General features: G+C 48.6%; 7 protein-coding genes and 2 long non-coding RNA genes across 14 annotated transcripts; 3 read left to right on the top strand and 6 right to left on the bottom strand.

The window, feature by feature from the left end:
- Positions 1–69: 69 nt before the first annotated feature.
- Positions 70–1,098, bottom strand: LOC136194548 (uncharacterized). Its single transcript, XM_065983716.1, has 2 exons — positions 711–1,098; positions 70–653 (listed from the first exon to the last, which is right to left on the bottom strand). The coding sequence occupies exons 1-2, from the start codon at positions 1,096–1,098 to the stop codon at positions 235–237; spliced, it is 807 nt and encodes a 268-aa protein (XP_065839788.1). The 3' UTR covers positions 70–234.
- Positions 1,099–1,307: 209 nt separating this feature from the next.
- LOC136195516 (uncharacterized) lies at positions 1,308–2,931 on the bottom strand. Its single transcript, XM_065984885.1, has 3 exons — positions 2,774–2,931; positions 2,352–2,520; positions 1,308–2,290 (listed from the first exon to the last, which is right to left on the bottom strand). Exons 1-3 carry the CDS (start codon positions 2,929–2,931, stop codon positions 1,487–1,489), a joined length of 1,131 nt encoding a protein of 376 aa, XP_065840957.1. The 3' UTR covers positions 1,308–1,486.
- Positions 2,932–3,060: 129 nt separating this feature from the next.
- LOC136194571 (uncharacterized) lies at positions 3,061–9,992 on the top strand. The gene is made up of 3 exons (XR_010671675.1): positions 3,061–3,644; positions 3,695–6,949; positions 7,015–9,992. It is a non-coding gene; the product is annotated as an uncharacterized lncRNA (long non-coding RNA).
- On the bottom strand, positions 3,625–6,745 carry LOC136194465 (uncharacterized protein in vnfD 5'region-like). 4 transcript variants are annotated; one of them, XM_065983607.1, is made up of 5 exons: positions 6,077–6,745; positions 5,871–6,012; positions 5,755–5,819; positions 5,252–5,637; positions 3,625–5,182 (listed from the first exon to the last, which is right to left on the bottom strand). In XM_065983607.1, the coding sequence occupies exons 2-5, from the start codon at positions 5,999–6,001 to the stop codon at positions 3,788–3,790; spliced, it is 1,977 nt and encodes a 658-aa protein (XP_065839679.1). In that variant the 5' UTR covers positions 6,002–6,012; positions 6,077–6,745; the 3' UTR covers positions 3,625–3,787. The 4 variants fall into 4 exon arrangements, with proteins under 4 accessions (XP_065839679.1, XP_065839689.1, XP_065839675.1 ...); XM_065983617.1 differs by having other exon boundaries at positions 6,106–6,745; XM_065983603.1 differs by having other exon boundaries at positions 6,128–6,745.
- LOC136194455 (uncharacterized protein in vnfD 5'region-like) lies at positions 6,827–9,281 on the bottom strand. Its single transcript, XM_065983582.1, has 5 exons — positions 9,252–9,281; positions 8,985–9,146; positions 8,860–8,928; positions 8,417–8,802; positions 6,827–8,348 (listed from the first exon to the last, which is right to left on the bottom strand). The coding sequence occupies exons 2-5, from the start codon at positions 9,133–9,135 to the stop codon at positions 6,951–6,953; spliced, it is 2,004 nt and encodes a 667-aa protein (XP_065839654.1). The 5' UTR covers positions 9,136–9,146; positions 9,252–9,281; the 3' UTR covers positions 6,827–6,950.
- Positions 9,625–10,894, bottom strand: LOC136194539 (uncharacterized). The gene is made up of 2 exons (XM_065983705.1): positions 10,384–10,894; positions 9,625–10,326 (listed from the first exon to the last, which is right to left on the bottom strand). Exons 1-2 carry the CDS (start codon positions 10,813–10,815, stop codon positions 9,784–9,786), a joined length of 975 nt encoding a protein of 324 aa, XP_065839777.1. The 5' UTR covers positions 10,816–10,894; the 3' UTR covers positions 9,625–9,783.
- Positions 10,895–11,010: 116 nt separating this feature from the next.
- LOC136194502 (vitamin B12-dependent ribonucleoside-diphosphate reductase-like) lies at positions 11,011–12,487 on the top strand. The gene is given in 2 exon segments (XM_065983652.1): positions 11,011–11,470; positions 11,473–12,487. Coding segments are annotated over 2 exon segments (1,377 nt in total). The 3' UTR covers positions 12,390–12,487.
- Positions 12,488–12,653: 166 nt separating this feature from the next.
- LOC136194575 (uncharacterized) lies at positions 12,654–14,003 on the top strand. The gene is made up of 2 exons (XR_010671676.1): positions 12,654–12,964; positions 13,378–14,003. It is a non-coding gene; the product is annotated as an uncharacterized lncRNA (long non-coding RNA).
- Positions 13,932–23,405, bottom strand: LOC136194418 (ankyrin repeat domain-containing protein 17-like). 3 transcript variants are annotated; one of them, XM_065983548.1, is made up of 26 exons: positions 22,735–23,405; positions 22,487–22,653; positions 22,238–22,418; positions 22,086–22,180; positions 21,979–22,026; positions 21,799–21,920; positions 21,675–21,739; positions 21,493–21,594; positions 21,248–21,447; positions 21,099–21,186; positions 20,908–21,035; positions 19,803–20,499; positions 19,647–19,736; positions 19,258–19,593; positions 19,060–19,205; positions 18,867–19,009; positions 17,669–18,317; positions 16,943–17,375; positions 16,695–16,887; positions 16,501–16,647; positions 15,163–16,445; positions 15,024–15,107; positions 14,733–14,938; positions 14,604–14,675; positions 14,198–14,548; positions 13,932–14,129 (listed from the first exon to the last, which is right to left on the bottom strand). In XM_065983548.1, the coding sequence occupies exons 1-26, from the start codon at positions 23,294–23,296 to the stop codon at positions 14,097–14,099; spliced, it is 6,621 nt and encodes a 2,206-aa protein (XP_065839620.1). In that variant the 5' UTR covers positions 23,297–23,405; the 3' UTR covers positions 13,932–14,096. The 3 variants fall into 3 exon arrangements, with proteins under 3 accessions (XP_065839620.1, XP_065839603.1, XP_065839612.1); XM_065983531.1 differs by having other exon boundaries at positions 19,647–20,499; XM_065983540.1 differs by having other exon boundaries at positions 15,054–15,107; positions 19,647–20,499.
- Positions 23,406–23,456: the final 51 nt, after the last annotated feature.

The raw sequence follows: 23,456 nt of genomic DNA, 5'->3' as shown, positions 1-23,456 counted from the left end.
ACGGACAAAATGAACTCGCTCTTTCTCAAATTGCGACACTTGGGACTATTCAGAGACGAACGAATCGACTTCAAGGAAGAAATGGCGGTCAGACGAGCGGCGCGAGGCAAAGTACCGCCAAAGAAAGGACAAGGAAAGAGGGCAACGAAAAAACGATAGCAAGGGTCGCAAAGGAGAAAAAAATTTGTCGTACTGTACAGGTTCGTAGCTATGCTGTATAGAAGGTCTCTTTCTTCATTCCCAGTGAGGGCAGTGCTCTTTGATTATCTCTTCCACTTTTCCGTACGCCTTGACGTCGATCAATGCCGCGACCAATAATCCAATATTTGCCTTTTTGCCCCATTTGTCCCTCCATTCGGTCATCATTCGGTGAAACGTCAACGAACTTCTCATCGAAATCTTTGTGTTGTATTCGTCGTAGTCGTGCATTTGTCCGGCCGACGCGCCGAGCTCGATGGCAATTTCCCGCCACAGATGTCCGACTTCGTATTGTAGGTCACTGATCAGATCGGGAGAAACGGTGACGCTGTTGCAGTATTTGGGCAAATCATTGGATACCGCTCCTGGATCCTCCACATGTTGTTGAAACCAATAGTAGCCGCCGCCGCCGCCACTAGCAATAATTCCTACTAACAACAGTAGGAAAGTGCATGCTGTAGAAATGAGAATAAGGGCTAATGCTTATATACAGTGCCGCACGTGTATGTTACCTTTTCTTGTGAGCCTCGTACTCCCACTGTCACGTGGAGGGCCACGTGAAGTGCTCCTCTCATCGCTAGGCGTCGTTCTTCGTCTTTGTCGCGGAGCCCTTAGGTGTTGCGCTAAATATCCGGCCGTCATTTGACTTTCGAGAACTTTTTTGAACGTGGCGACGAGTCGAGCGTTCGTCGACGCCTTCGTCTTCAGGACGTCGATGAGAACTCGCGGATCTTTGCCGGGATCGCCGTGTCGAATTTGCGACAGGTCGTCGTCGCTGAGCGCCTTGCTGGCGTAGAGATCGAGCGCGATTGTCGTCGCCAACGCTTTGAATCCGACGAGATCCATTTCACAGCTCGAAAGACTTTCGAAGAAGCGCTCGAGCACGTCCGCTTGATCCATCGTCGCCAGTATCAGCAGCAACCAACAGGATGTTTTGCCCTACTATATGTGTACGCGCGTTAGAAAAGAAAAGAGGTAGGTAGAGGTAGGTATACTGTATATATTCAGTATTTTTACTACTTTGAAATCTACGCACGAATCTCTCAAGAGAGCTGTCATCGTCAACGAATCGCCTTTGACCACTTGAACAGAAGATCTTCTGGTAGACAAGGCTTGTATTGACGAATTTTCTTAGAGACTCAGTCTGCTGAGGCGAAGACTCAAGCGGTAAGTTTTCGATTGTTTTTTTTTTATCTTAAGCAGGCGACGAGCATTCAGATAAGTACTCAGAATTGCAATTTTCATCGTCCAAAGATTTTTTTCTATTTGAAGGGTCCTACAAACACAACTACAATTTTAAACATTCGACTGAGTTTGAAGCACCGTCTCCCCCCACTACAATTAATTGATTGTCTTTCGTTGTACATACACCATGACAGTATCGTCCTTTATTCAATGATGGCAATGGAAGCCAATCCCCAGACAATTCATCGTACAATTCAACACAATTGCTCCATCCCAATCCTCCTGTTGCGACAAGTTTTCCATTCCATGACGACAATTGACACTTTTCCTTTGTAGTTGGTTTGATGTCAATCCACTTTTGTTCCTTCATCAAAAAACATTCAACTGAATTGCCCGCCCCGTACCCTCCTCCAACAAACATTTTATCATCAATCACAGCCAATGAACACAACCACCGTTCGTACTTCATTTTCTTTATTGGTACCCATTCTCTCTTATTAATATCAAAACAGTCAACTCGAACACCCCCTCTCACAAGATAAATATTCCCATTGTAGCCAATTGCTGATCTGTATCCGAGCTGATATTCATCTGGTATTTTAGTTAATAATTCCAATTTTCTCGTTTCACTTTTCCATTCATAAATACTCTTGCACTTTCCGCCAGTGTCACCGCCCCCCTCCATGACATATCCTTTTCCTTCACATTCAAAGACACTCCCTATGATTGAACCCATATCATGATTCTCTCCCTTCCACGCTCCCTCCTTCAACTGAAACATTCTATCCCATTCGCCAACATGTATCAATCCATTGACTTCAGCCACACATCCAAATGGATAACAATCAATGGGCATGTTTGGTTTGCTGAAATCCCATTTGAGACGACTTCCCGTCGAAGATCCAATCTAAATGTAATCCATTAAACCCAATAATAATAATTAATTTGGCTTTCAAACACGCCCTCACCTTGTTTCTCAAACCAATGTTAGTCACTTTCTCCTTCCTCAATTCTTGTTTCTCTTTCGCTCTCTCTTCTTTCTCCTTCTTCAATTCGTTTTCTTTTGCTTCTTTTTCTTCTTTCTCTTTCTTTAATTCTATTGCTCTCTGTCGTGTCTTTTCTTTCTGTATCTTTAATTAATTCCCTTTCCAATTCGGTGATCTTTTCTTCACCTTAATTAATTAATTATTAATTAGTTTAAAATACAAAGCACCGAATTGATTTGTTCCTTTTTTCCCAAACCGTACGTTTTTGTTCACGTTTCTCTTCTTCTCCTATTAGTTTTTTTGCGACATGTTCCTGCCCTCCGCTTTCCTTCAAAACTCTCAAAAATCGGTCAAACGAATCGAGTCCTTTTCTTGGTAAAATCGAAACAAGAAGTGTTTCCGACCTTTTCTGGTCATCAATCGATGGAACAGAGAGCCTCTCGAACTCTTGGACAGTGATGAGACCGACGGCGAGAAGACGACTGATGAGAGCAAGAGGCGTGAGAATTTCAACCAGATCAGGTAGAATTGGAAACACGAGCGTTTTCCATCGTTCATCCATTATTCGAGAGCAAGGAATGAATGAAGCGACGTCGCGAGAAAAACAAAGGCGGGGACTTAGGGGACTTGGGAAATGACGTCAACCAGAATATGCGCAACTGCGCCACAGGAGATTGGTGCGATTCAGGAGCGATTAGGAGGTCCCATCAAGACGGTTCCAGGCGTGCCATCGCCTCCACAGCCGTTCCGCGTCCCCGGCGAAGCGAGCGACTGCATGGATCTTCGTCACGAAGCGCTTTTCGGAATTCGTATCGGTGTCAGCATAAAGACCGTGTTCGCGTTCGACGCAAGCGAACGGAGAACGTCGACGGTTTCATTCTCGTCGTCGTGCACGCGCTCACTCACGTCAAAGTGATTTAGAAGACGATACACGAATCCTCATTTCGTGTACAATCGCTCAACATCTAATCTGAGGATTCGTTGCCAGGATATACTGTATTCCTTTTGCCATCAAAGACGGGTAAGCCGACGGGTAATGCTTGTTAGTCGTCTGGCCGCTGGCGCGGAGCCAGTGTTGTCGAGACGGCGTTCCGCGGCACTCAAGTCAGAATCGTCGACTCCAAGCACAAATAGTACAGCCGGCTTGCCGCCCTTTTCTCCCTCCTCCTCCTCACCAACGTCATCTCAATCGTTGGCGGATGTTCGATGTTTTGGTTACCACGGGATTCATTTATTTATTTATTTATTTATTCAGCCATTTCAATGCGACCCACGGTAAAGAGATTTATTGGCGAAAATCAAGACCTTACTTTAATCTAATCTAGGTGACTTACATTCTGACTGTCTGACGTCATTTGACATCTAACTCATCACACATCATGCATCGACACAGAACGGTTCACAAACCACAAATGAGGTCAGAACGGGAATTCCTTAGCTATCGAGGTTGCCTTGGTTACCATTTTTTTCTTTTCATCTAAGCTGACGTTGATTCCAATTCCCCATTTAGGAACGGACTCCCATTTCTTCAATATCTCTCCCCACTCCTGGAGTTCTTCCATATTCCTTGCCTCTCTCATTTTCATTTTTAAATATTCTCCGTACTTCGGAATGTATTCCTTCTCCTCTATTCGCTCGAGTCCCTCGTCGACACGCTCGGGATCCTTTTCGAATTCAAATACCATTGAGCATTCTGGCGAAATGAAGACCAAGTCCGGTCTAACGTTTCCTTCGAGAACCTCTCGGGATCCCACATAAGAAGAATTCGGAGCGAAAAGTTGCAGAGCAGCAACGTACATTGACTCATAGAATCTCTCCTTTCGTCGCATTGCTTCATCGTCGCCTCTTTCTTTCCATTTCGTATCATCAGCCGGAATGTTCTCCACCAAAGCGGCAAATGCTGCTGCAAATAGAGGAATATCTCCATTTAACAGAGCCATCAGCATGATACTCATATTCCTGCTAATAGGCGGATTTCCGTAGCAGTGAGCCACATGTTCAGAGAAGTGCTCTCGCACTTCCTCATTTGTGAAAGGAATGCCCAATCCCTTCTCAGCAGAACGCCGACGCCGGAAAATACCATAGTCCCAAAGTAGAAACCGTATGTCGTGATCATACAAGTATGGGTTCTGCAAAGAGAAAAAGCCGCTGTACGGCGCTTCTCCGCTCAGTAAATCAGCGAAACGAACAAAATCAAAAGAATCGGCGGCACGTCGTAGTAGCGTAGGCCACTCCGTTGAGTAACGGAGAAATAGTTTCCGAGTGAAAAACTCGTTGATCGAATATGGATTATGAACTTGACAGGCAGGAAGATTATCATCGTTCCAATTGTAACCGCCGTAATATTGCGTGATTGCATCTAATAATTCATCCTCTGTCATCTTGAGCTCATCTGCAGTAACCTTAACTTCAGGAGAATACGTCGATTTTACTTCTTCTCGAGTGAATCCAAGAATCGCGCCAAGATGGGGATCATCGTCAATATATATTAGGTCAGTCAAGCGGCAACGCAAACTCAGTTTTGGCAAGCGGGAGATTCCAGTCAAAAAGCGTAGTCGGATGATACCAGAGGCCGCTTTGAGTTGTGTGTAGAAGTCCCACAGAAGATGTTCACACTCTGCCGCCAACTTCTCTTTACCTTCGACCCAATTGGACACAATTGGTGAATCGTAGTCATCAACGAGGACAATAAGTTCCTTTCCTTCCTTATCATAAGTTTCGTTTAACAATCGGCGAATCATCATTGATATAGGAATAGGCTTTGATCCACGAGTAGGAATTTTGACTCCCTTATCCTCAGCAATGTCAAACAACTAAATTAAACAAGAGCAACAACAACCGTTATTTATTAGCATTCATTACATCGTTCAGCTAATTCTCACCAAATTGACTAAAGATGACTCGATTTCCTCTAACGTAGACCCTTCGAGTCGACTCATATCGAACTTGATAACGGGCCATTTCTCCCACTTCACCTCCGGATCATTGTAAATTGCCGTTCCTCGAAACGCTTCTTTGTTTCCTTTGAAACATTCCTCCAAGGTGCTCACAAGAAGACTCTTTCCGAAGCCACGAGGTCGATTCACAAAGACTCCAGTGCCGCGGTGGGCCTCCTTGAGGAGACGTTTGATGAGAGGCGTTTTATCAACGTAGATGCAGCCTTCCTCAGACACAGCAGTAAATCTCTGACCCTTCAGTACTTTTCTCTGCTTGTCGCCTTTGAAAACAGAGGAGAAATATTTCTTCTGCTGCTGAGTCGGTTGCATTCCTAATAATAAAACAACAGCATTGATATTATCAATAATATTTAGAATTTGGAGCGCTTTGTGTAAAACGTGCGCATTTCCGGATGAAAGGCTGCCCCACCTACAAGTAGATATCTCACCTGGAGTCAAATATGAGAGATGACGCGATGGCATAGGCAAGCGGGCCTTTCCTGGAAACGAAAAGCTAAACGAAAAATTGTAGATGTGAGTCGGAAAGGAAAGCAGATCAACTCACGAACACGTGCGCGAATCTGACGCTATGCTGACACGTGACGGCGGATCGGGGCGACCTGCACCCCAAGGAATCCAACGTCGGGCCGCCGAGACACTTCTCCACTGCGTCATCTGTCGCACTAACTGGATCATTTTCTAGCCAACTGGTGAAAGAAGAAAGAAGACAAACTGAGTGTTGCATAGAAAGGCAGTGAGGTGCACGGGAACCTATCGTCCGATTCGAACGGCAAGCTTACGCAAGGTCGATGTGCAGCGTACCGAAAGTCGAAAAACGAAGTAGCGGTACAGTTAGAAGCCGAACTCGTGACTGATCATGCGCGCTGCATGTCACTGCCGCCTGTGCACTTAGGACTCCTTTGTTTCACTCGACGACTCTCTGGTGAAACGCTCCCCAAACGGAGGGCAGCGGCGTGTTGTTTTGCTGATCGGAAATGAAGAGAAGAGGCGGGAAATCGCCTGAATCGACTCGAGGGGAATCGACTCGAGGGGTCTCCTTTACTTCGCCGCGTCTAGACACTCTAAATCCGCCTTCATGAGGATCGCTGCGCGAAAGACCCCCCGTCCCCGGCGAAGCGAGCGACTGCATGGATCTTCGTCACGAAGCGCTTTTCGGAATTCGTGTCAGCATAAAGACCGTGTTCGCGTGCGACGCAAGCGAACGGAGAACGTCGACGGTTTCATTCTCGTCGTCGTGCACGCGCTCACTCACGTCAAAGTGATTTAGAAGACGATACACGAATCCTCATTTCGTCTACAATCGTTGCCAGGATATATTCCTTTTGTCGACTCCAAGCACAAATAGTACAGCTGGCTCGCCGTCCCTTTCTCCCTCCTCCTCCTCACCAACGTCAGGCTCCAGTGGACTCCATTCCCTTTCTCAATCGTTGGCGGATGTTTTGGTTACCACGTGATTTATTTATTTATTTATTCGGGTGTATGGTAAAGTGATTTATTGGCGAAAATCAAGACCTTACTTTAATCTAATCTAGGTGACTTACATTCTGACTGTCTGACGTCATTTGACACTAACTCATCACACATCATGCATCAACACAGAACGGTTCACAAACCACAAATGAGGTCAGAACGGGAATTCCTTAGCCATCGAGGTTGCCTTGGTTACCATTTTTTTCTTTTCATCTAAGCTGACGTTGATTGCAATTCCCCATTTAGGAACGGACTCCCATTTCTTCAATATCTCTCCCCACTCCTGGTGTTCTTCCATATTCCTTGCCTCTCTCATTTTCATTTTTAAATATTCTCCGTACTTCGGAATGTATTCCTTCTCCTCTATTCGCTCGAGTCCCTCGTCGACACGCTCGGGATCCTTTTCGAATTCAAATACCATTGCCGCGAATTCTGGCGAAATGAAGACCAAGTCCGGTCTAACGTTTCCTTCGAGAACCTCTCGGGATCCCACATAAGAAGAATTCGGAGCGAAAAGTTGCAGAGCAGCAACGTACATTGACTCATAGAATCTCTCCTTTCGTCGCATTGCTTCATCGTCGCCTCTTTCTTTCCATTTCGTATCATCAGCCGGAATGTTCTCCAACAAATAGGCAAATGCTGCTGCAAAAAGAGGAACATCTGTATTTAACAGATTCGTCAGCATGACACTCATATTCCAGCTAATAGACTCATTTCCGTAGCAGTGAGCCACATGTTCAGGGAAGTGCTCTCGCACTTCCTCATTTGTGAAAGGAATGCCCAATCCCTTCTCAGCAGAACGCCGACGCCGGAGAAAACCATAGTCCCGAAGGAGAAACCGTATGTCGTGATCATACAAGTATGGGTTCTGCAAAGAGAAAAAGCCGCTGTACGGCGCTTCTCCGCTCAGTAAATCAGCGAAACGAACAAAATCAAAAGAATCGGCGGCACGTCGTAATAGCGCAGGCCACTCCGTTGAGTAACGAAGAAGTAGTTTCCGAGTGAAAAACTCGTTGATCGAATATGGATTATGAACTTGACAGGCAGGAAGATTATCATCGTTCCAATTGTAACCGCCGTAATATTGCGTGATTGCATCTAATAATTCATCCTCTTCCATCTTGAGCTCTTCTGCAGTAACCTCAATTTCAGGAGAATACGTCGATTTCAGTTCTTCTCGAGTGAATCCAAGAATCGCGCCAAGATGAGGATCATCGTCGATATGTATTAGGTCAGTCAAGCGGCAACGCAAACTCACTTTTGGCAAGCGGGAGATTCCGGTCAAAAAGCGTAGTCGGATGATACCCGAGGCCGCTTTGAGTTGTGTGTAGAAGTCCCACAGAAGATCTTCGCACTCTGCCGCCAACTTCTCTTTACCTTCGACCCAATTGGACACAATTGGTGAATCGTAGTCATCAACGAGGACAATAAGTTCCTTTCCTTCCTTATCATAAGTTTCGTTTAACAATTGGCGAATCATCATCGATATAGGAATGGGCTTTAATCCGCGAGTAGGAATTTTGACTCCCTTATCCTCAGCAATGTCAAACAACTAAATAAACAAGAGCAACAACAACCGTTATTTATTGGCATTCATTACATCGTTCACATAATTCTCACCAAATTGACTAACGATGACTCGATTTCCTCTAACGTAGACCCTTCGAGTCGACTCATATCGAACTTGATAACGGGCCATTTCTCCCACTTCACCTCCGGATCATTGTAAATTGCCGTTCCTCGAAACGCTTCTTTGTTTCCTTTGAAGTATTCCTCCAATGTGCTCACAAGAAGACTCTTTCCGAAGCCGCGAGGTCGATTCACAAAGACTCCAGTGCCGCGGTTGATCATCTTGAGGAGACGTTTGATGAGAGGCGTTTTATCAACGTAGATGCAGCCTTCCTCAGACACAGCAGTAAATCTCTGACCCTTCAGTATTTTTCTCTGCTTGTCGCCATTGAAAACCGAGGAGAAATATTTCCTCTGCTGCTGAGTCGGTTGCATTCCTAATAATCAAACAACAGCATTGATATTATCAATAGACCTACAAGTAGATATCTCACCTGGAGTCAAATATGAGAGATGACGCAATGGCATATATAGGCAAGCGGGCCTTTCCTGGAAACGAAAGGCTAAACGAAAAATTGTAGATGAGAGTCGGAAAGGAAGAGTAAGCAGATCAACTCACGAACACGTGCGCGAATCCGACTGCGTGGAATCAGAGATGGAATGTTGGCCGGAATGTTGACACGTGACGGCGGATCGGGGCGAGCTGCACCACAAGGAATCCAACGTTGGGCCGCCGAGACACTTCTCCACAGCGTCATCTGTCGCATCATTTTCAAGCCAACTGGTGAAAGAAGAAAGAAGACAAACTGAGTGTTGCATAGAAAGGCAGAGAGGTGCACGGGGCCATATTGTCCGATTCGAACGGCAAGCTTACGCAAGGGCGTACCGAAAGTCGAAAGACGAAGTGTACCGTGAAAAGCCGAACTCGTGACTGATCATGCGCGCTGTCACTGTGCACTTACAAGTAGTCTAGTACTGTACTCCTTTTGTCTCTTTTGGCGCTATAGAAGTCCTTGCTTTATTTCACTCGACGACTCGACGAACGCCAGTCACTCGATCTCTACAATCTCCGCGGAAATGAACGATGAACGATCGACACAAAAACACGAAATTTAATTAATTAATTAAGTCCTAAACACATTTACATTTTCAAACATTCAACTGAGTCCCAAGCACAAAATCCTCCCACTACAATTAGTTGATTGTCTTTTGTTGTACATGCACCGTGATCGACTCGTCCCTCATTCATTGATGGCAATGGAAGCCAACCCCCAGACAATTCATCATACAATTCAACACAATTGCTCTCGTACAATCCTCCTGTTGCAACAAGTTTTCCATTCCATGATGACAATTGACACAATTGCCTTGTAGTTGGTCTTATATCAATCCACTTTCTTTCCTTCATTAGAAAACATTCAACTGAATGTTCCGCCCCCAATCCTCCTCCACACAAACATTTTATCATCAATCACAGCCAATGAACAGTGCCATCGTTTATTCTTCATTCTCTTTATTGGTTTCCATTCTCTCTTACTAATATCAAAACAATCAATTTCATCACTCCCCCACTTTCCTCCTCCCACAAGATAAATCTTCCCGTTGTGTCCAATTGCTGATCTGTATTTAAGTCGATATTGATTTGGTATTTCAGTTAATAATTCCAAATGCCTTGTTTCACTTTTCCATTCGTAAATACTCGTGCATTGTTCTCTAAAGGGACCGCCCCCGTCCATGACATATCCTTTTCCTTCACATTCAAAGACACTCCCTATTTTAAAATCCAAATGATGAGTTTCTCCCTCCCACGCTCCCTCCTTCAACTGCAACATTCTCTTCCCAGAACCAACATGTAGTATCCCGTTGATTTCAGCCACACGCCCATATGGATAACAATCAAAGAGGGGCATGTTTTGTTTGCTTGTCTCCCATTTGAGCCAACTTTCCATCGAAGGTCCAATCTTGACGTACCCAATTACAAACCCAAAATTCAATTTCTCTTTTAAATACGCCCTTACCTTATTTCTCAGACCAATGATAGTTACTTTATCCTTCTTTGATTCTTGTTTCTCTTTCGCTCTCTCTTCTTTCTCTTTTTTCAGTTCTCTTTCCAATTCCTTGATTATTTTTTCACTTTCCACTCGGTCCGTACACTTATCGTATTCATTTGTCCTTTTCGTTTTCATTATTAGTTTTGCGACGTGTTCCTGTCCTTCGGTTTTCTTCAAAACGCACAAAAATCGGTCAAACGAATCGGGTCCTTTTCTCGGTAAAATCGAAACAAGAAGCGTTCGCGATCCTTCTGTATTGTCGTACGTTTTGATCTTCTCAAACTCTTCGAGAGTGATGAGGGCGACGGCATAAAAGCGATCAATGAGAGCGAGGGGCAGAAGAATCTGAAGCAAGTCGGGAAGAAAGGGACGCACGTGCGTATTCCATCTTTCATCCATTTCGAACGGAGCAGAGGTAAAGAAAATGGAGCGAGGAGAACAACGAAGTTCCTAATGACGTGATTGTGTGGGCACTCGTAATGACGTCATGAGTTGCACAAACAAGAGTCCGGGGCTAAAGATCAATCGTCACGTGATAGGCTTTCGTCCCGTGAAACGCACCCCGCCCACCCCGCCCTTGGTAACCAAGACAATATGAGTAGAGCGGTTTTTCTTCGCCGTTACCTTCAATCCGGTGAAACAAGCTACCGTGATGTCATTGAAAGAGTCCTTCAAACATTGGGAGCCATCGACAAATTCAGCGGACGCGACGTCAGCGAAATACTGGGATTAGCCGGAAAACCTGCGCGATTTGTGCCATCTGGACGAACTTTAGCTTCCGCTGATCCGAAGACAAAAATGATCCTGCCAAGCTGCTGCGTATTGGATGCAACGGCTTGGGAGAGACAAACACTGCTTGAACAAAGAACGGGTATTGGAACTAACTACGACTATTGCACATCACCGGAGGAGCTCGCCGCAACACTATCTGCCTCGGCCGCTCAACCAACTCCCGACGTAAGTGGTAGAGTTCCTGGTCTAATGGGTACTCTCGACTGGCGCAATCCCTGTGCTGAATCGTTTGTTTCGGCTAAAATCGATACTAATAACACTCTAAAAATTTCAATTTATCACTATTAGTTGACGAGGAGTTTTTTGCTAGCCCTTTGTTTAAATTGTCCTGCAAAGCAGCCTGGATTTGTGGAGATCCCGGGCTCCTGTTTCCAACAAAAATTAATTCAACTCACGCTCGAGGGAATTGCAGCGATCGCCTGAGAGCTACTGCGCCATGCGGCGAGCTATTTCTGCACAAGTTTGAAGTCTGCACACTTGGAAATCTGAACTTGGCTGCCTATGTTCTCCCAAAGTCCTCCTCAATCTTCGACGTTAATTATGACATCATGTTTGATTTAGCAAAACTGAGATCAGACGTTCATTTTGGAGTTCGGTTTCTAGATCATGCTATTGATCACTACGCTTTTGCTTCGACGAGAATGGCCCAAAAAACAAAATCTCTTAGACGAGTTGGCCTTGGTGTCATGGGATGGGCAACAGCACTGACGAAGCTAGGAATTCCTTACGATACCAAAGATGCGCTTGAGTTGGGATCAGCGATTGCGAGACTAATGCGGGAAGAAGCCGACTTGTGCACAGGATATCTGGCTCAGGAAAAAGGAGCACCGTCTCTCAGCCACAGAGAAAGACGGAATGTGTCCTGTTTGAGCTTAGCTCCAACCGGCGGGACAGCACCACTGCACAATGTTTCGTACAGCATTGAGCCCGATTTCGACGTTGCTCACGAAGTGGCTCCTGAGTGGCACGTTGAGATGCAGTCAGCCTGGCAGGGACACGTGGATGCCGCCGTTTCAAAAACAGTAAATCTTTCGAGCGACGCAACGGTTGCTGACGTCGAGCAAGTATTTAGAAAAGCCTGGAACACTAACTGCCGGGGAATAACTATCTACAGAGATCGCTGTTGGACACGAGCCGAGTGCAAAGAAACCAGACCAGTTATATTCCGAAACTGTAATTAATTAAGATAGACTAATTGACTAAGAAACGCTCGCGAAAAGGTTACGGCACATCAAATTTGCTCTCTGCTATTGCGACATACCTGTATATATGGCTACTAGTGTACAGCAATCGGTCACCGTACAGTGCGTTTCTATACATGTATTTGGAAACTGCCCTAAATTAGAAAACAAAAAGAATTACTAGATAATGAAGGCCACGACCCTATAGATATAGTAGGTCCGGGGCTAAAGATCAATCGTCACGTGATAGGCTTTCGTCCCAACTCGTGAAACGCACCCCAAAAGGAGGGCGCTAGGGCAGTGGCGCGTTGTTTTGCTGATCGAAAATGAAGATAAGAGGCGGGCAATCGCCTGAATCGACTCGAGGGGTCTCCTTTGCTTCCCGCCGCGCCGAATCGACCTGCATGCTTTAGGCTCTGACGATTTCCTTACGTATTTTAGTCGTAGAGCTTACAGAGCGGGTCATCGTCGAAGAGCAACGTCAGACGAAACTCCAGCGAATCGTGGAACTGAAACGCGAGCTTCTAGAAGAAGATGCGGCGAGACATCGACGCTCAGAGAGCAACTGAACAGAAGTAAGTCTTTGAGGATTGTCGAGGCTAGAGACCCAAATGCTCATTCATCTCGCAAAACGGCGTTTCTCGGCCGAAAAGGTGCCTAAACCGCCCCGAATCGAATTTCGAGCGCCGTTTTTTTGCTGTAAAATCGTTCGCTAGTGCGGATCTGTTCCAGCGAAGCGGCTAGAACGATACGCATTACATGTACGATAAATATTATTTGAAATTTTTAGATAGGCTTTTCGCGATTGGAAGAAAACCCGTGAGCTGTATGTAGCTCACGGTTTTTCTCAGTTGAAGTTGAACTCACCTCTTGAAATCCTATTTTTTTTCTTATGAAGCAGCGGCGCTTTTTTTGTTCTTTTAATCTCACGATATCAAACTATCCTCAAGCAATTCGTTTTAGCTAATATTTGGCATTTTTTTTGCAGTCATTGATATAGAAGCAGAAGTGACGAAGAGGTAGACCGCGGTCCCAACGTCCTCGGCACGACGGGTCGGTCCATCTGCGGGACCGCGGGGATTTGCATCTTAATTCCATAGATGCAGTCTCCTAAACTGCTTGTACGCCTCCTGGATAACGAGGCCATAACGTCTAAACTGTCCCATCTCCTGGGTAGGCTTACATCAACCGCTGAAGCGGTTGTGCGGCCCCGAGCTGGAAAACTGCCCACCTACACGGCGTATATCTCCGAACGAGGCTACTATTCATATTGGTAGTCTCCCCTGGAGAAGGACGCCTAAAACAAAATATGCCTGCTTGCCTATTGATTTTATGACGGCAGCAGGCATACATTCCCTGTGCCTTGGGATATAAGGGCACCCCTTGGGACAGACGGGTTAACTGTCCCTCCTCCGGGGGTTTGGGTCAAAGCCCCCTCCATCAGAAAGAGAGCCGGGAGGACGTTTGTTGTCCCCGAGCTACTTCCGGTTAATTTCCGGGTATATCTAATAAAATTTGCCTTATGATTCAAACGCGTGCGTGTGCTGTAAACGTCTCTTTTAATCACGCGATACAGTTACAGTTTTATGACGCAAGAAAAGAGTTCACTTTGCACGTGCAATAAATAGCGACGAGGCATGCAAGAAACGAATGAAGGAACACACGAACGAACTAGCTAACTGCAAAGAAGAACAACCGCCAAGCTCTCTACACAGCTTGATTCCATCCTTTCCACTCTCCCTAAAAAACAGAAAAAAAATCAATGAATAACTAAAAGTCGATTAATAAATATCTGCTTGTAGTCTCACCTTTGAAGTATTCCTCGTCGAAGCAGACCCCTGCTGTCGCTGAGATGACGACGTCGACGTCTGTGCCGCCGCATTACTGCGCATTCCGCCGCCGCCGCCACCACTTCCAGACGATGACGATCCACTGTCCCATCTTTGTCCTGTCGCCTGCGTCGCCGTCGCCGAGCTCTGCGTCGTCGTCACGCCGCCGCCCAGTTCTCCGGATCCCGACGACGCGTACGGAGCAAAGGCGACGGGCGTTGAGGTGACTGGAGACGGTGACGTCAGAGGCGACGTAAATGGTTCGCCGCTGCCGCTGCCCGTGTCGTCGACGCGGCGTCGCGTCGCATTGAGAAGTTTGATACGAGGTCCCTTGAAAACAATAGATAATTAGTATTAGGATATATACATTTTGAGGGAATAATACCTTTGGTAGGCCGATTTCTGCGTAATCCTTTTCTGACATGAGCATGAGAGCGTCCAAGTCGATTTCATTTTGCTAGAGAAAAAGAGAAGGACGTGAATTGAGAGTCGCGGTGAAGATTGAGTCTTGTACCTGAAATAGATCTAGGTGTTTGGTCAGGGAGAGTTTGTCCAGCAGTGTGGCAAGCGAATTGAGTCCGCCGTAATGAGGCATGCGCCCGTGATGCGGATGCGAAACGGGCGGCGGAGGAGGCGGCGGTGCCGGAAGAGACGCTGCTGCCGCTGCCGCCATCTGCGAAGGAACCGGAACACCGCTCAACGACCAACTGACAGGAGCATCTAAAAGAAGAAAAAATTAATAAAATAATCACCAAGGGATGTATCATACGTATGATTAATAAATAAAAAGGTATTGTAATTTTACCGTGATACTCTGACTCCGTACTGTGCTGACCTGGTCTGAAAGTCGGAATGCCCCACGGAGGATTAAACGTGTGAGACGGACGACCTAATAGAAAAAAAATCAACATCCAAACACTCTTCCATCTCCTCTCTAGGAGTACCTGAATCTGGAGTCACTATCGCCGTTGGAACGGGTTCGGCTCGTTCCGAACGCCGCGCCGTTCTTCTCTCCGTCCCAATCGGTTTCGGAGCTTTTATCGCCGTCGTCGTCGGCGCCGCCATGGTCACACCACCTCGACTCATCACCGCAGAACCGGAAACGTTCGGCATAGCGACGGGCTCCATGATTTGCTGCTGCTGCTGCCGCTCCGTCCCGATCGGCAAAACGGCTTTCTCTTCCGTCGCACCCGACGACGGCGAAGGCGATTCGCGCGCACGCTCGCCGCCGATCGGTTTCTGCGACGTCTTCGGTCCCGGAATCGGCACCGGCGACTTGCTCTGATTCGACGACGGCGAAGCGCCGACAGGCGACGCTGCCGTCGTCGTCGTCGTCGTCGTGACGGCAGACGGCGATTGCAAAGGCGACGGAGCTTTCGACGACGAACCGGACGTCGAAGCGGCGGGAATTAGCGGCTCGAAATGAGACAACGGTGTGAATGACGTCATAGTCGTCGCCACGGAAACGGCACTCGGTTTCGCTTCGGTTATAGTAACGGTTTTCTGACTTCCGCCTGTATTCCACACATTCCGGTTCGGCGTCCACGCCGGAGTGGCGACGGGCGACGGCACGACTTGTGTCGTGACGGAGACGTTCGATCGGTTTTGCGTCGACGGCGGCGGTTGCGCGCGGTTTGACGGCGCAGAAGCAGCGGCGACGGCGGCGGCACGCTGTTGTCGAGTTGGTGGTGCCGCCGCTGCCGCGGTGGAGAAGAGTTGCCGTTTGATGGGTGGCTTTTGCGTCGTCGCTGCTACTGCCGTCGTCGTCGTTGTCGTCGTCGTCGTTGCTACGGGCGATGGAGCGGTGAAATTTCTCGACGTTTTGACGGGTGGCTGGAATTTTGGTTTCATTGGCGCGGCGACTGTTACGGTTACAGGCGCCGGTTTAGACGTCGTCGTAGTCGTCGTCGCTGTCTTCGCGGGAAACTTGACTGCGACGTTCTGAGATTTCGTTTGCTGCTGCCGAGACGAAACATTAGGAAAATGGAGCGGCGTTACTGGCGGCGGCATTGGAGCGCTGGCGACGGCGGAGGAAGGAAGTGACGTCGTTGTCGATGATGATGATGGAACAGGGTCTCGAGTTCTTCGCGTCGCGGCGCTCGACGGAGCCGGCGGCGGCGGCGGCGGCGCGGGCTGCTTCGGAAGAATATCGTAGACTTCGCGATCCGGTTCTCTAATGAGCGACGTCAGCGTGTTGCTAGCGACGCGTACAGCGTCAGTTGAACCCCTATAAGAAAATAAGATACTGTAGGAGCAAGTCTAATGTTCGTTTCTCTGCTTACTTTATAGTCACAATTCTCTCTTGCGCCGATCGCGCCTTGTCCAAATCGATGTGCGCTCCCGTCGCTTCGCGAACCGCCGTCAGCGTCACGCCTCCCCGCCCAATAATCCGATTCACAACGGACGCCGGAATAACCATCCTCTTAGACCTATGAACGCATTTATTCACGAATCGCTCGAACTACTCTCCCCATACTTTCGAACGACTTCTTTCCAGCCGTCTTCGGGCCGACGAACGCCCTTACCGCGCGGACTCGCCGTCGCCGACGACTCGTGCGACTGCGGCGGCGACGAAGGAGTAGCCGCCGACGCCGCCGGTTTCGAAGACTCGACGGAATTTGCACCGGAGGATAAACGTCGATTCCGCCGCGATCCTTTGGACTCTTTGCCTAAAGGCATATATATCTCTAATGTGAGAGTACGACGCATGCACGGTTCGCTGACTTTGCTGTCTCTTAGAAACGCGTGCCGTCGACGACGAAACTGCCTTCGTAGGAGCCGCCGTCGCCGCCGCCGGTGCCGTCACCGCCTCTTCTTCGTTTTCCGCCGTAATTGTCGTCACTTCGACTTTTCCCGCGAACGGCGTCGCCGCCGCCGCCGCCGGTGGCGTCGTCGTCGCTGTTTCACTTCCGTCCGGCTCTGTACGTTGAGTCATTTTAGCGCGCTCGCGTTCTTCTTTCTCCTGATTTCGTCGCTGTTTCTGTCGCTTTCGCTTGTCGCGACGACGCGCCACCGCCTCCTTGCGATTCTCCTCCTTCATGCGCTCCATGGCGAGCTCGCGAAGGAGACTATTCGCGTGCCGATTCGCCTCGGCCGCCTGCCGATCGCGCGCCGTAACGATGATGTCACGACAAAGATTTGACTTCTTAGCAAGTTCCTAATTAAAAATGAAAAAAGAATTAATTAATAAATAGTTACGTAGAAATTAAAATTTGATTTATTATTTAATAATCTTCCATTCAACACTATGACCTCAAACTGTAAATCAAAAAATTTAAATTCATACTAATTTATTGTAAAAGAAAATTAATAGTATAAATTAAAATTTGATTTAATATTTAATTAATCTACAGTAACCTTCAACACAACACTATGACCTCAAACCGTAATTCAAATTTAAATTCATACTAATTTATTATATAATAAATTATTACTGATTATAGCTCTTACCATGTCTGGCATCGCCGATATCACTCTCAAAAGATCCGAATCGTTAGGAAACTGATTAACGACCTTCACCATATACTTGACGACTTTCACGTGCGCCTTTCGAAACGCCGCCATCAGACAGGAGACCTTCCGATTATCCTCGACATCGACGTCGGCTCCCGCCTTCACCAGCGCCTGCACGACGTCATAATGCCCCCCGTTGCACGCCAACCAGAGCGGCGACGCGCCCTTCTTATTCCGCACGTCGAAGTGCGCCTTTCGCTTGAGCAACAATTCGACGAATTTCCCGTGGCCCTTGTCGGCGGCGATCGTCAGCGCCGTGTCCTTCGACGACGGCACGGGCGACGCATTGGCGTCGGCGCCGCTGTGTATGAGAATTTGTCCGACTTCGACGTAGCCGCCCGACGCCGCTTCCATGAGCGGCGTCAGGCCCGTTTTCGCGCGATGTTCGATGTTCGCGCGACGATCGATGAGGAGCTGGACGACTTCGTGGCGACCCTGGAAGCAGGCGAGCGTCAGCGCCGTGTTGCGATTCGTCTCGATTTGAGCGTTGATGTCGCTGCCGCGATCGAGGAGGAGTTTGACGGCGGCCGTGTGGCCGTTCATGGCGGCGAGCATGAGAGGCGAGATGCCCAATTTGCTGCCCGTTCTAATGGGAAAACAGGTGTATATAATATGGGGTTCAGATGTATATGAATGTGAGTAGAGAAGGACACAGAAATATATGTATGAAGAGTACTAGGAACTACTTCAGTGCTCAAGGAATTATGTCTAATGCATTGACTGTGCATATTTATAACACGTGATTCTTTGAGCTGGGTGACAGTCGGACTCTTTCTTCATATAGGGTCAGCCTAAGGGAATCGTCTCTATCGTCTAATTCATGCGCAGTGTAGCTACCTACACTGCGCATGAAGAAAGAGTCTTGTACGCGTCAGCTCAAGGAACCGTCTCTAAAATTGTCCCAAGACAATTTTAAAAATTGTCCCAAGACAATTCTAAAAATACTTCCAAGACAATTCTAAAAATTGTCCCAAGACCATTTAAAAAATTTTTCCAAGACAATTTCTAATGCATAGCTATCTTAATAGTCTGCCATACATGTACACTGCGTATGAAGAGTCTATACTACTTCAGCGCTCAAGGAATCGTCTCTATCGACTATCTAATGTACATGAGACTGCGTTTCGTTTCTGACCTTGAGTTGATTTCCGCACCGTGAGCCAATAGGGTCTTGATCGTGTTCACGAATCCGCCGGACGCGGCGAGACTCAACGGCGTGTAGTCGGACACGTTGCGATGCTCGTAGTCAGCATTGTGAGCCAACAGAATATCAACAACCTCAAAACAAAAAATTAATCAATTACTGAGCTATATAAAGTGCACCTTACCTCTAACCGTCCGCCTGAGCAAGCCAACGAAAGAGCGGTGTCCTTCGTTCGATCGGACTGCGCCTCTATAACGGCCCCGTGTTGAAGCAGAATATCAACCGTCGTCGAATGACCAGCCGTAGCGGCCAAAATCAATGGAGTATACCCTAAAGGAAATCATTATTTTGAATATTTATCTATGTATAGTTTGATTCGCACCCTTTTTGTCTCTGTGTTCTAAATCGGCGCCTTTTCTCAACAGAAGCTCCACCAGATCGTCGTGACCCCCAGCGCACGCCAGAGTCAACGCCGTATCGTGATTGCTCTCCGTTTGCATGTCGATATCGATCGGCGGACCAGCGGGAAGCGCCGGTTGACGTCGCAGCCCGGGATAGTCCACGGTATCCATGTAGCGCTCATAGGAAGAAGGCGGCTGCTGTTCCACCTGCGGCTGAGGCTGAGGCTGAGGAGAATCATGATGATGGTGATGATGATGATGATGATGATGATGACGATGATCGTGAGTGCAGAACGACGGCTTGAACGTACCAAGATCTAATAATAAAAAAATAAATAATTAAATAAATAATTTGAATTTCTATCCTCACCGTATTGCGCTTCTTCCGCGCCGGCGAGCACTCCCGCCGGTTGGAATCCCGCGCCCTTTCCGCTCAATCCCAACGCCGCGGCCGTCGCCTCTGAAGGAAGATCGGGAGTAGCAAATTCCAACGAATCTACCTGCCCCGCGCCTGCCCCCTCCGCACCGTTGAACGTGAAATTGAACCCGTGTCCGGGAGCGTCGTCGCCGGACGTCGTCGCCGCCGTCGCCGTCTCCGCCGCCGCAAACTTCTTCGCCATCAACGCGAATTGTTGCAACGTCTCGGCGCCCGATTCCAACGCGAGAGAATTGATAATCGACGAAGACGTCGACGTCGTCGTCGTTGACGATGACGTCACAGCTCCCGCCGACGCCGACGCGATTCTCGGCTTCTCCTGTCCTTCGGGACTGATTCGCTCCTCGATTTCGTCGACGGAAAGACGCGGCGGCGAGCGCGTCGGCGGCGGCGGAATGAAACGACGATTCAACTCCGTCGCCATGGCAATCGCGTCCGTTTCCGTCAAGCCCATGCCGGTGTAGAGCGCCGTCGGCGGAATCGACGCGAACGATGGAAACGTCGCCGCGTCGATGGACGACGTCGCTGATGACGACGGCGGCGCGACGGGAGACGGTTTGGGTGGTCCCGGATGATCGTCGACGACAATGACGGGCGCTTTTTGAGATTTTTTGATTTTTGCTGTCAGTTGAGCGGATTTTGCCGTCTGCATTTTGGATTTGACGGACGGGGTGGCGGCGGCGGCGGGAGGCGGCGGTGCCGCGTGACCGCTTCCGTGATTGAGAAGGAGAGCCGCTACATCCACGTGACCTCCCTTCGACGCTTCGATCAGCATAGTAGAAGAATCCTAGATCGATCGATAAGATTAGTAATACTTATAGACAGTCGGAGTTCTGCTCAGAATTTTTGAGTGTGGGGGGGGGGGGGGGGGGGGGGGGGGGGTTGAGGTTTTCTATAGGCCCCAGAAAATTTTAGGAGGCACGTCCTTGCCATTTTAGATAAGTGCTGTTATAAGCAGCAATAACCGTTTACAGATAAAGGACGGGAGAACAGTTAATAGCTACAGGATAAAATAGGAAAGCAAAGGCCTTGTACACTACGCAGTGTACACATGTATGGAGAATACCGCCCAATACAAAGACACTACAGAAATACTAGTGAGTGACCGCGAGGCCGTCAAATAGTGCGGGTCAATCAAAACAAAAGCGAGGATCGGCCCCCGAACCACGTGGGCAGAACACAATGGCTTATTTACCTTGAGGATGTGAGTTGGATCGGCGCCGCGCGCGAGAAGCAGCTCCACGATGGGAAGATGACCGCCGGCGCAGGCGAGAGAAAGAACCGTGTGATCGTTATTTGCCGTCTTGCGATTCACGACCGCCCCTAGAGAAAAAACAAATAATAAAATAAAAAACTAATAATATTAATAAATAATTTTAATCTAGCCTCTTGATATGAGGAACTGAGTCGTCGATAGGTGTCCGGCTCGCGCCGCTTTCATCAGCGGCGTTCTTCCACCCTCCGCCTTGTGTTCCTATACGCAAAAAATCAATAAATCAATAACCACGCCTACGCAATTAATAATTTCCCCGCACCAAGTCGGCTCCAGCGTTGAGAAGAAGTTCGGCGACGTCCGTGTGTCCGTTGCTACAGCAGAGAACGAGTGCCGAATCCCCATTGGAGGAGACGGCATTCGCCTTGGCTCCACGCTCCAAGAGAACCTTGACGAGATCGTAGTGCCCCTCTTGAGCCGCCTCCATAATCGGAGTCGAAGCGCCAAGCTCAATATCAGCACCTAAGACATTAAATTATTATTGATTCATTTATCTTCTTTTCTTACCGTGGTCCAGTAGATAGGTTGCCACTTCTACGACGCCTCCACAGCACGCTAGACTCAGCGGCGTCTCTTGGGTCTCCTCCGTGATTGCGTTCACGTTGGCACCTAAAAATAGATCCGAGAGTTCCTTCCTGCCTTGCGTGGTGACCCCTATGTTTTTAGAGCGAGCGAGAGGAAGCTTATACCGCTTTCCACCAGCAGGCACATGACGTCATTTCCTTCACGCGCAGCCTCCATCAAAGGCGTGTAACTAAGCAAATAAATAAAATCAGATCTTACGATTAATTATTAATTAATGAATTAACTCACCCTTCGTCGTTGAGTTCTTCCAAATTGGCGCCGCAGTCGATGAGCAAGCGAGCCAAGTCCGTGTGACCGCCGCACGCGGCCAAAGTGAGTGGAGCTTCGAAGCCGTCCACCGGCATATTGATCTATAAAAATCAATAAATCAATAGATCAATGAAAGGAGTCTGATATTATAGCTCTTACTTGGGCACCGTGATTGAGCAAAATCGTCGCCACTTCCACGTGGCCATCCTTTGGGAGAGAAGACAAAACACGATTAATTATTAATATGATCATTTATTAATATTCACCATGCACGCTTCCATCAGCGCGTTGTGCATCTCGTCGGTCTTGTGTTCCTTATCGGCGCCGTTCTCCAAGAGAAACTTCACCATGTCAGCATGCCCTATGGTACAAAAAGAATCAATAAAATCAAATTATTTATCTCCTGCGACACTCTCACCCTTATAGGCAGCGAGCGTCAGCGCCGTCTCCTTGAACTCGTTCGACGGCGTATTCACCTTGGCCCCGTGCTCGATCAGCAACTTAGCCACGCCCACGTGACCGGCGCTCGCCGCCTCCATCAGCGGCGTGTGACCGCTCTCGTTCTGCTCCTCGATCTTCGCACCGGCATCCAAGAGAACCTAAGAGGGGAAAAAAATTAATTAAATTAAGATATTTTCTCAAAGTCCCGTATGTGAATTTCCGTCACCTCGACGACGTCTTCGAAGCCGCCGCACGCGGCGTACGTCAACGCCGTGTTGCCCGCCTCCGATTGGGCGTTCACGTCCGCTCCGTGTTCCTTCAGCAGTTTCACGATGTCCACGTGACCGGCGCTCGCCGCTTCCATCAGCGCCGTCGAATCGCACTTCAAAAAACCTTTTGTTAAAAAAAAAAAAAAAAGATTACGGCGTGCCGTAAGAATAGAATGAATAGAGGGGTTTTCTGTTGTTCTCGCACCTTCGTCGTTTCCTCCCGATCGCATGGCGAGAAGCACTTGCGCCAACTCGAAATAGCCGGCCGAACAGGCGAGACTCAGTAGGGAATCGCTCTCCTCGATCGAAAGATCGTGGAGCCCCTTGCCGTCCGTCAAAAGTCGACTCAGCGCGCCGACGTCGCCCGAAGCGTAGAGATCGGCGAGCGAATTGCGTCGCGGCGCCGCCGCCGTCGAATCGTCCGCGCCGCCGGGGGGCCCCGAACCCTCTTCGGCGGCGGCGGCGTGGCGCGGCTCCGCTTGCTCGTTTTCCGTGCGTATGCGCGATAGGGCGGCCGCCGCTTCGTCGAGCGCCGACGAGACGCTGTTCGTGAGGCGTCGAAGGATCTCGGGGTCGGCGAGAGCGCGTCGCGCCTCCTCGGTCGACGAGACGACGCCCGCCGCTTCGAGGAGCGCTTCGAGACGCGCCTGCGTTGCGACGTCGACTTGCTTGGGGTCGGTTGGCGGCGAATCGACGGCGAGGACGGTCGGAGAGGGAGGCGCGAGTTCCGAGTCGGTGTCGATAGGCGCGGGCGTTGCCGATGCCATTGGATGCAAGTGGATTCGGGTTGCGTTTCGATTGGGGGAGCGAGCCTGGGAGACGAAACTTGCGGCTTTTTGACTGGGAATCGTGGGGACGAGGAAAGGATATCGACGTCCCGTATCGGGAAGAGCACGTGTGGATGGCATGGTGGAGGCGTGTCGGTTT

Source organism: Oscarella lobularis, chromosome 1 (assembly GCF_947507565.1).
Source record: "Oscarella lobularis chromosome 1, ooOscLobu1.1, whole genome shotgun sequence".
Lineage (NCBI taxonomy): Eukaryota > Metazoa > Porifera > Homoscleromorpha > Homosclerophorida > Oscarellidae > Oscarella > Oscarella lobularis.
This window is presented reverse-complemented; position numbering and strand designations above follow the sequence as displayed.

Coding starts and splice junctions, on each gene's coding strand:
- LOC136194548 (XM_065983716.1), bottom strand. CDS start 1,098: ATGGATCAAGCGGACGTGCTCGAGCGCTTCTTCGAAAGTCTTTCGAGC. Junction 654..710: donor TACGAGGCTCACAAGAAAAG/GTAACATACACG, acceptor TCATTTCTACAG/CATGCACTTTCCTACTGTTG.
- LOC136195516 (XM_065984885.1), bottom strand. CDS start 2,931: ATGGATGAACGATGGAAAACGCTCGTGTTTCCAATTCTACCTGATCTG. Junction 2,521..2,773: donor TCGATTGATGACCAGAAAAG/GTCGGAAACACT, acceptor GAAAGGGAATTA/ATTAAAGATACAGAAAGAAA. Junction 2,291..2,351: donor ACATTGGTTTGAGAAACAAG/GTGAGGGCGTGT, acceptor GATTACATTTAG/ATTGGATCTTCGACGGGAAG.
- LOC136194465 (XM_065983592.1), bottom strand. CDS start 6,001: ATGATCCAGTTAGTGCGACAGATGACGCAGTGGAGAAGTGTCTCGGCG. Junction 5,638..5,754: donor TCTCTCATATTTGACTCCAG/GTGAGATATCTA, acceptor TTTTATTATTAG/GAATGCAACCGACTCAGCAG. Junction 5,183..5,251: donor AGTCATCTTTAGTCAATTTG/GTGAGAATTAGC, acceptor TGTTTAATTTAG/TTGTTTGACATTGCTGAGGA.
- LOC136194455 (XM_065983582.1), bottom strand. CDS start 9,135: ATGATGCGACAGATGACGCTGTGGAGAAGTGTCTCGGCGGCCCAACGT. Junction 8,929..8,984: donor TCGGATTCGCGCACGTGTTC/GTGAGTTGATCT, acceptor TTTTTCGTTTAG/CCTTTCGTTTCCAGGAAAGG. Junction 8,803..8,859: donor TCTCTCATATTTGACTCCAG/GTGAGATATCTA, acceptor TTTGATTATTAG/GAATGCAACCGACTCAGCAG.
- LOC136194539 (XM_065983705.1), bottom strand. CDS start 10,815: ATGGATGAAAGATGGAATACGCACGTGCGTCCCTTTCTTCCCGACTTG. Junction 10,327..10,383: donor TCATTGGTCTGAGAAATAAG/GTAAGGGCGTAT, acceptor GGGTACGTCAAG/ATTGGACCTTCGATGGAAAG.
- LOC136194418 (XM_065983531.1), bottom strand. CDS start 23,296: ATGGCATCGGCAACGCCCGCGCCTATCGACACCGACTCGGAACTCGCG. Junction 21,448..21,492: donor AACCTATCTACTGGACCACG/GTAAGAAAAGAA, acceptor TTAATGTCTTAG/GTGCTGATATTGAGCTTGGC. Junction 21,187..21,247: donor TCAACGCTGGAGCCGACTTG/GTGCGGGGAAAT, acceptor TTTTGCGTATAG/GAACACAAGGCGGAGGGTGG.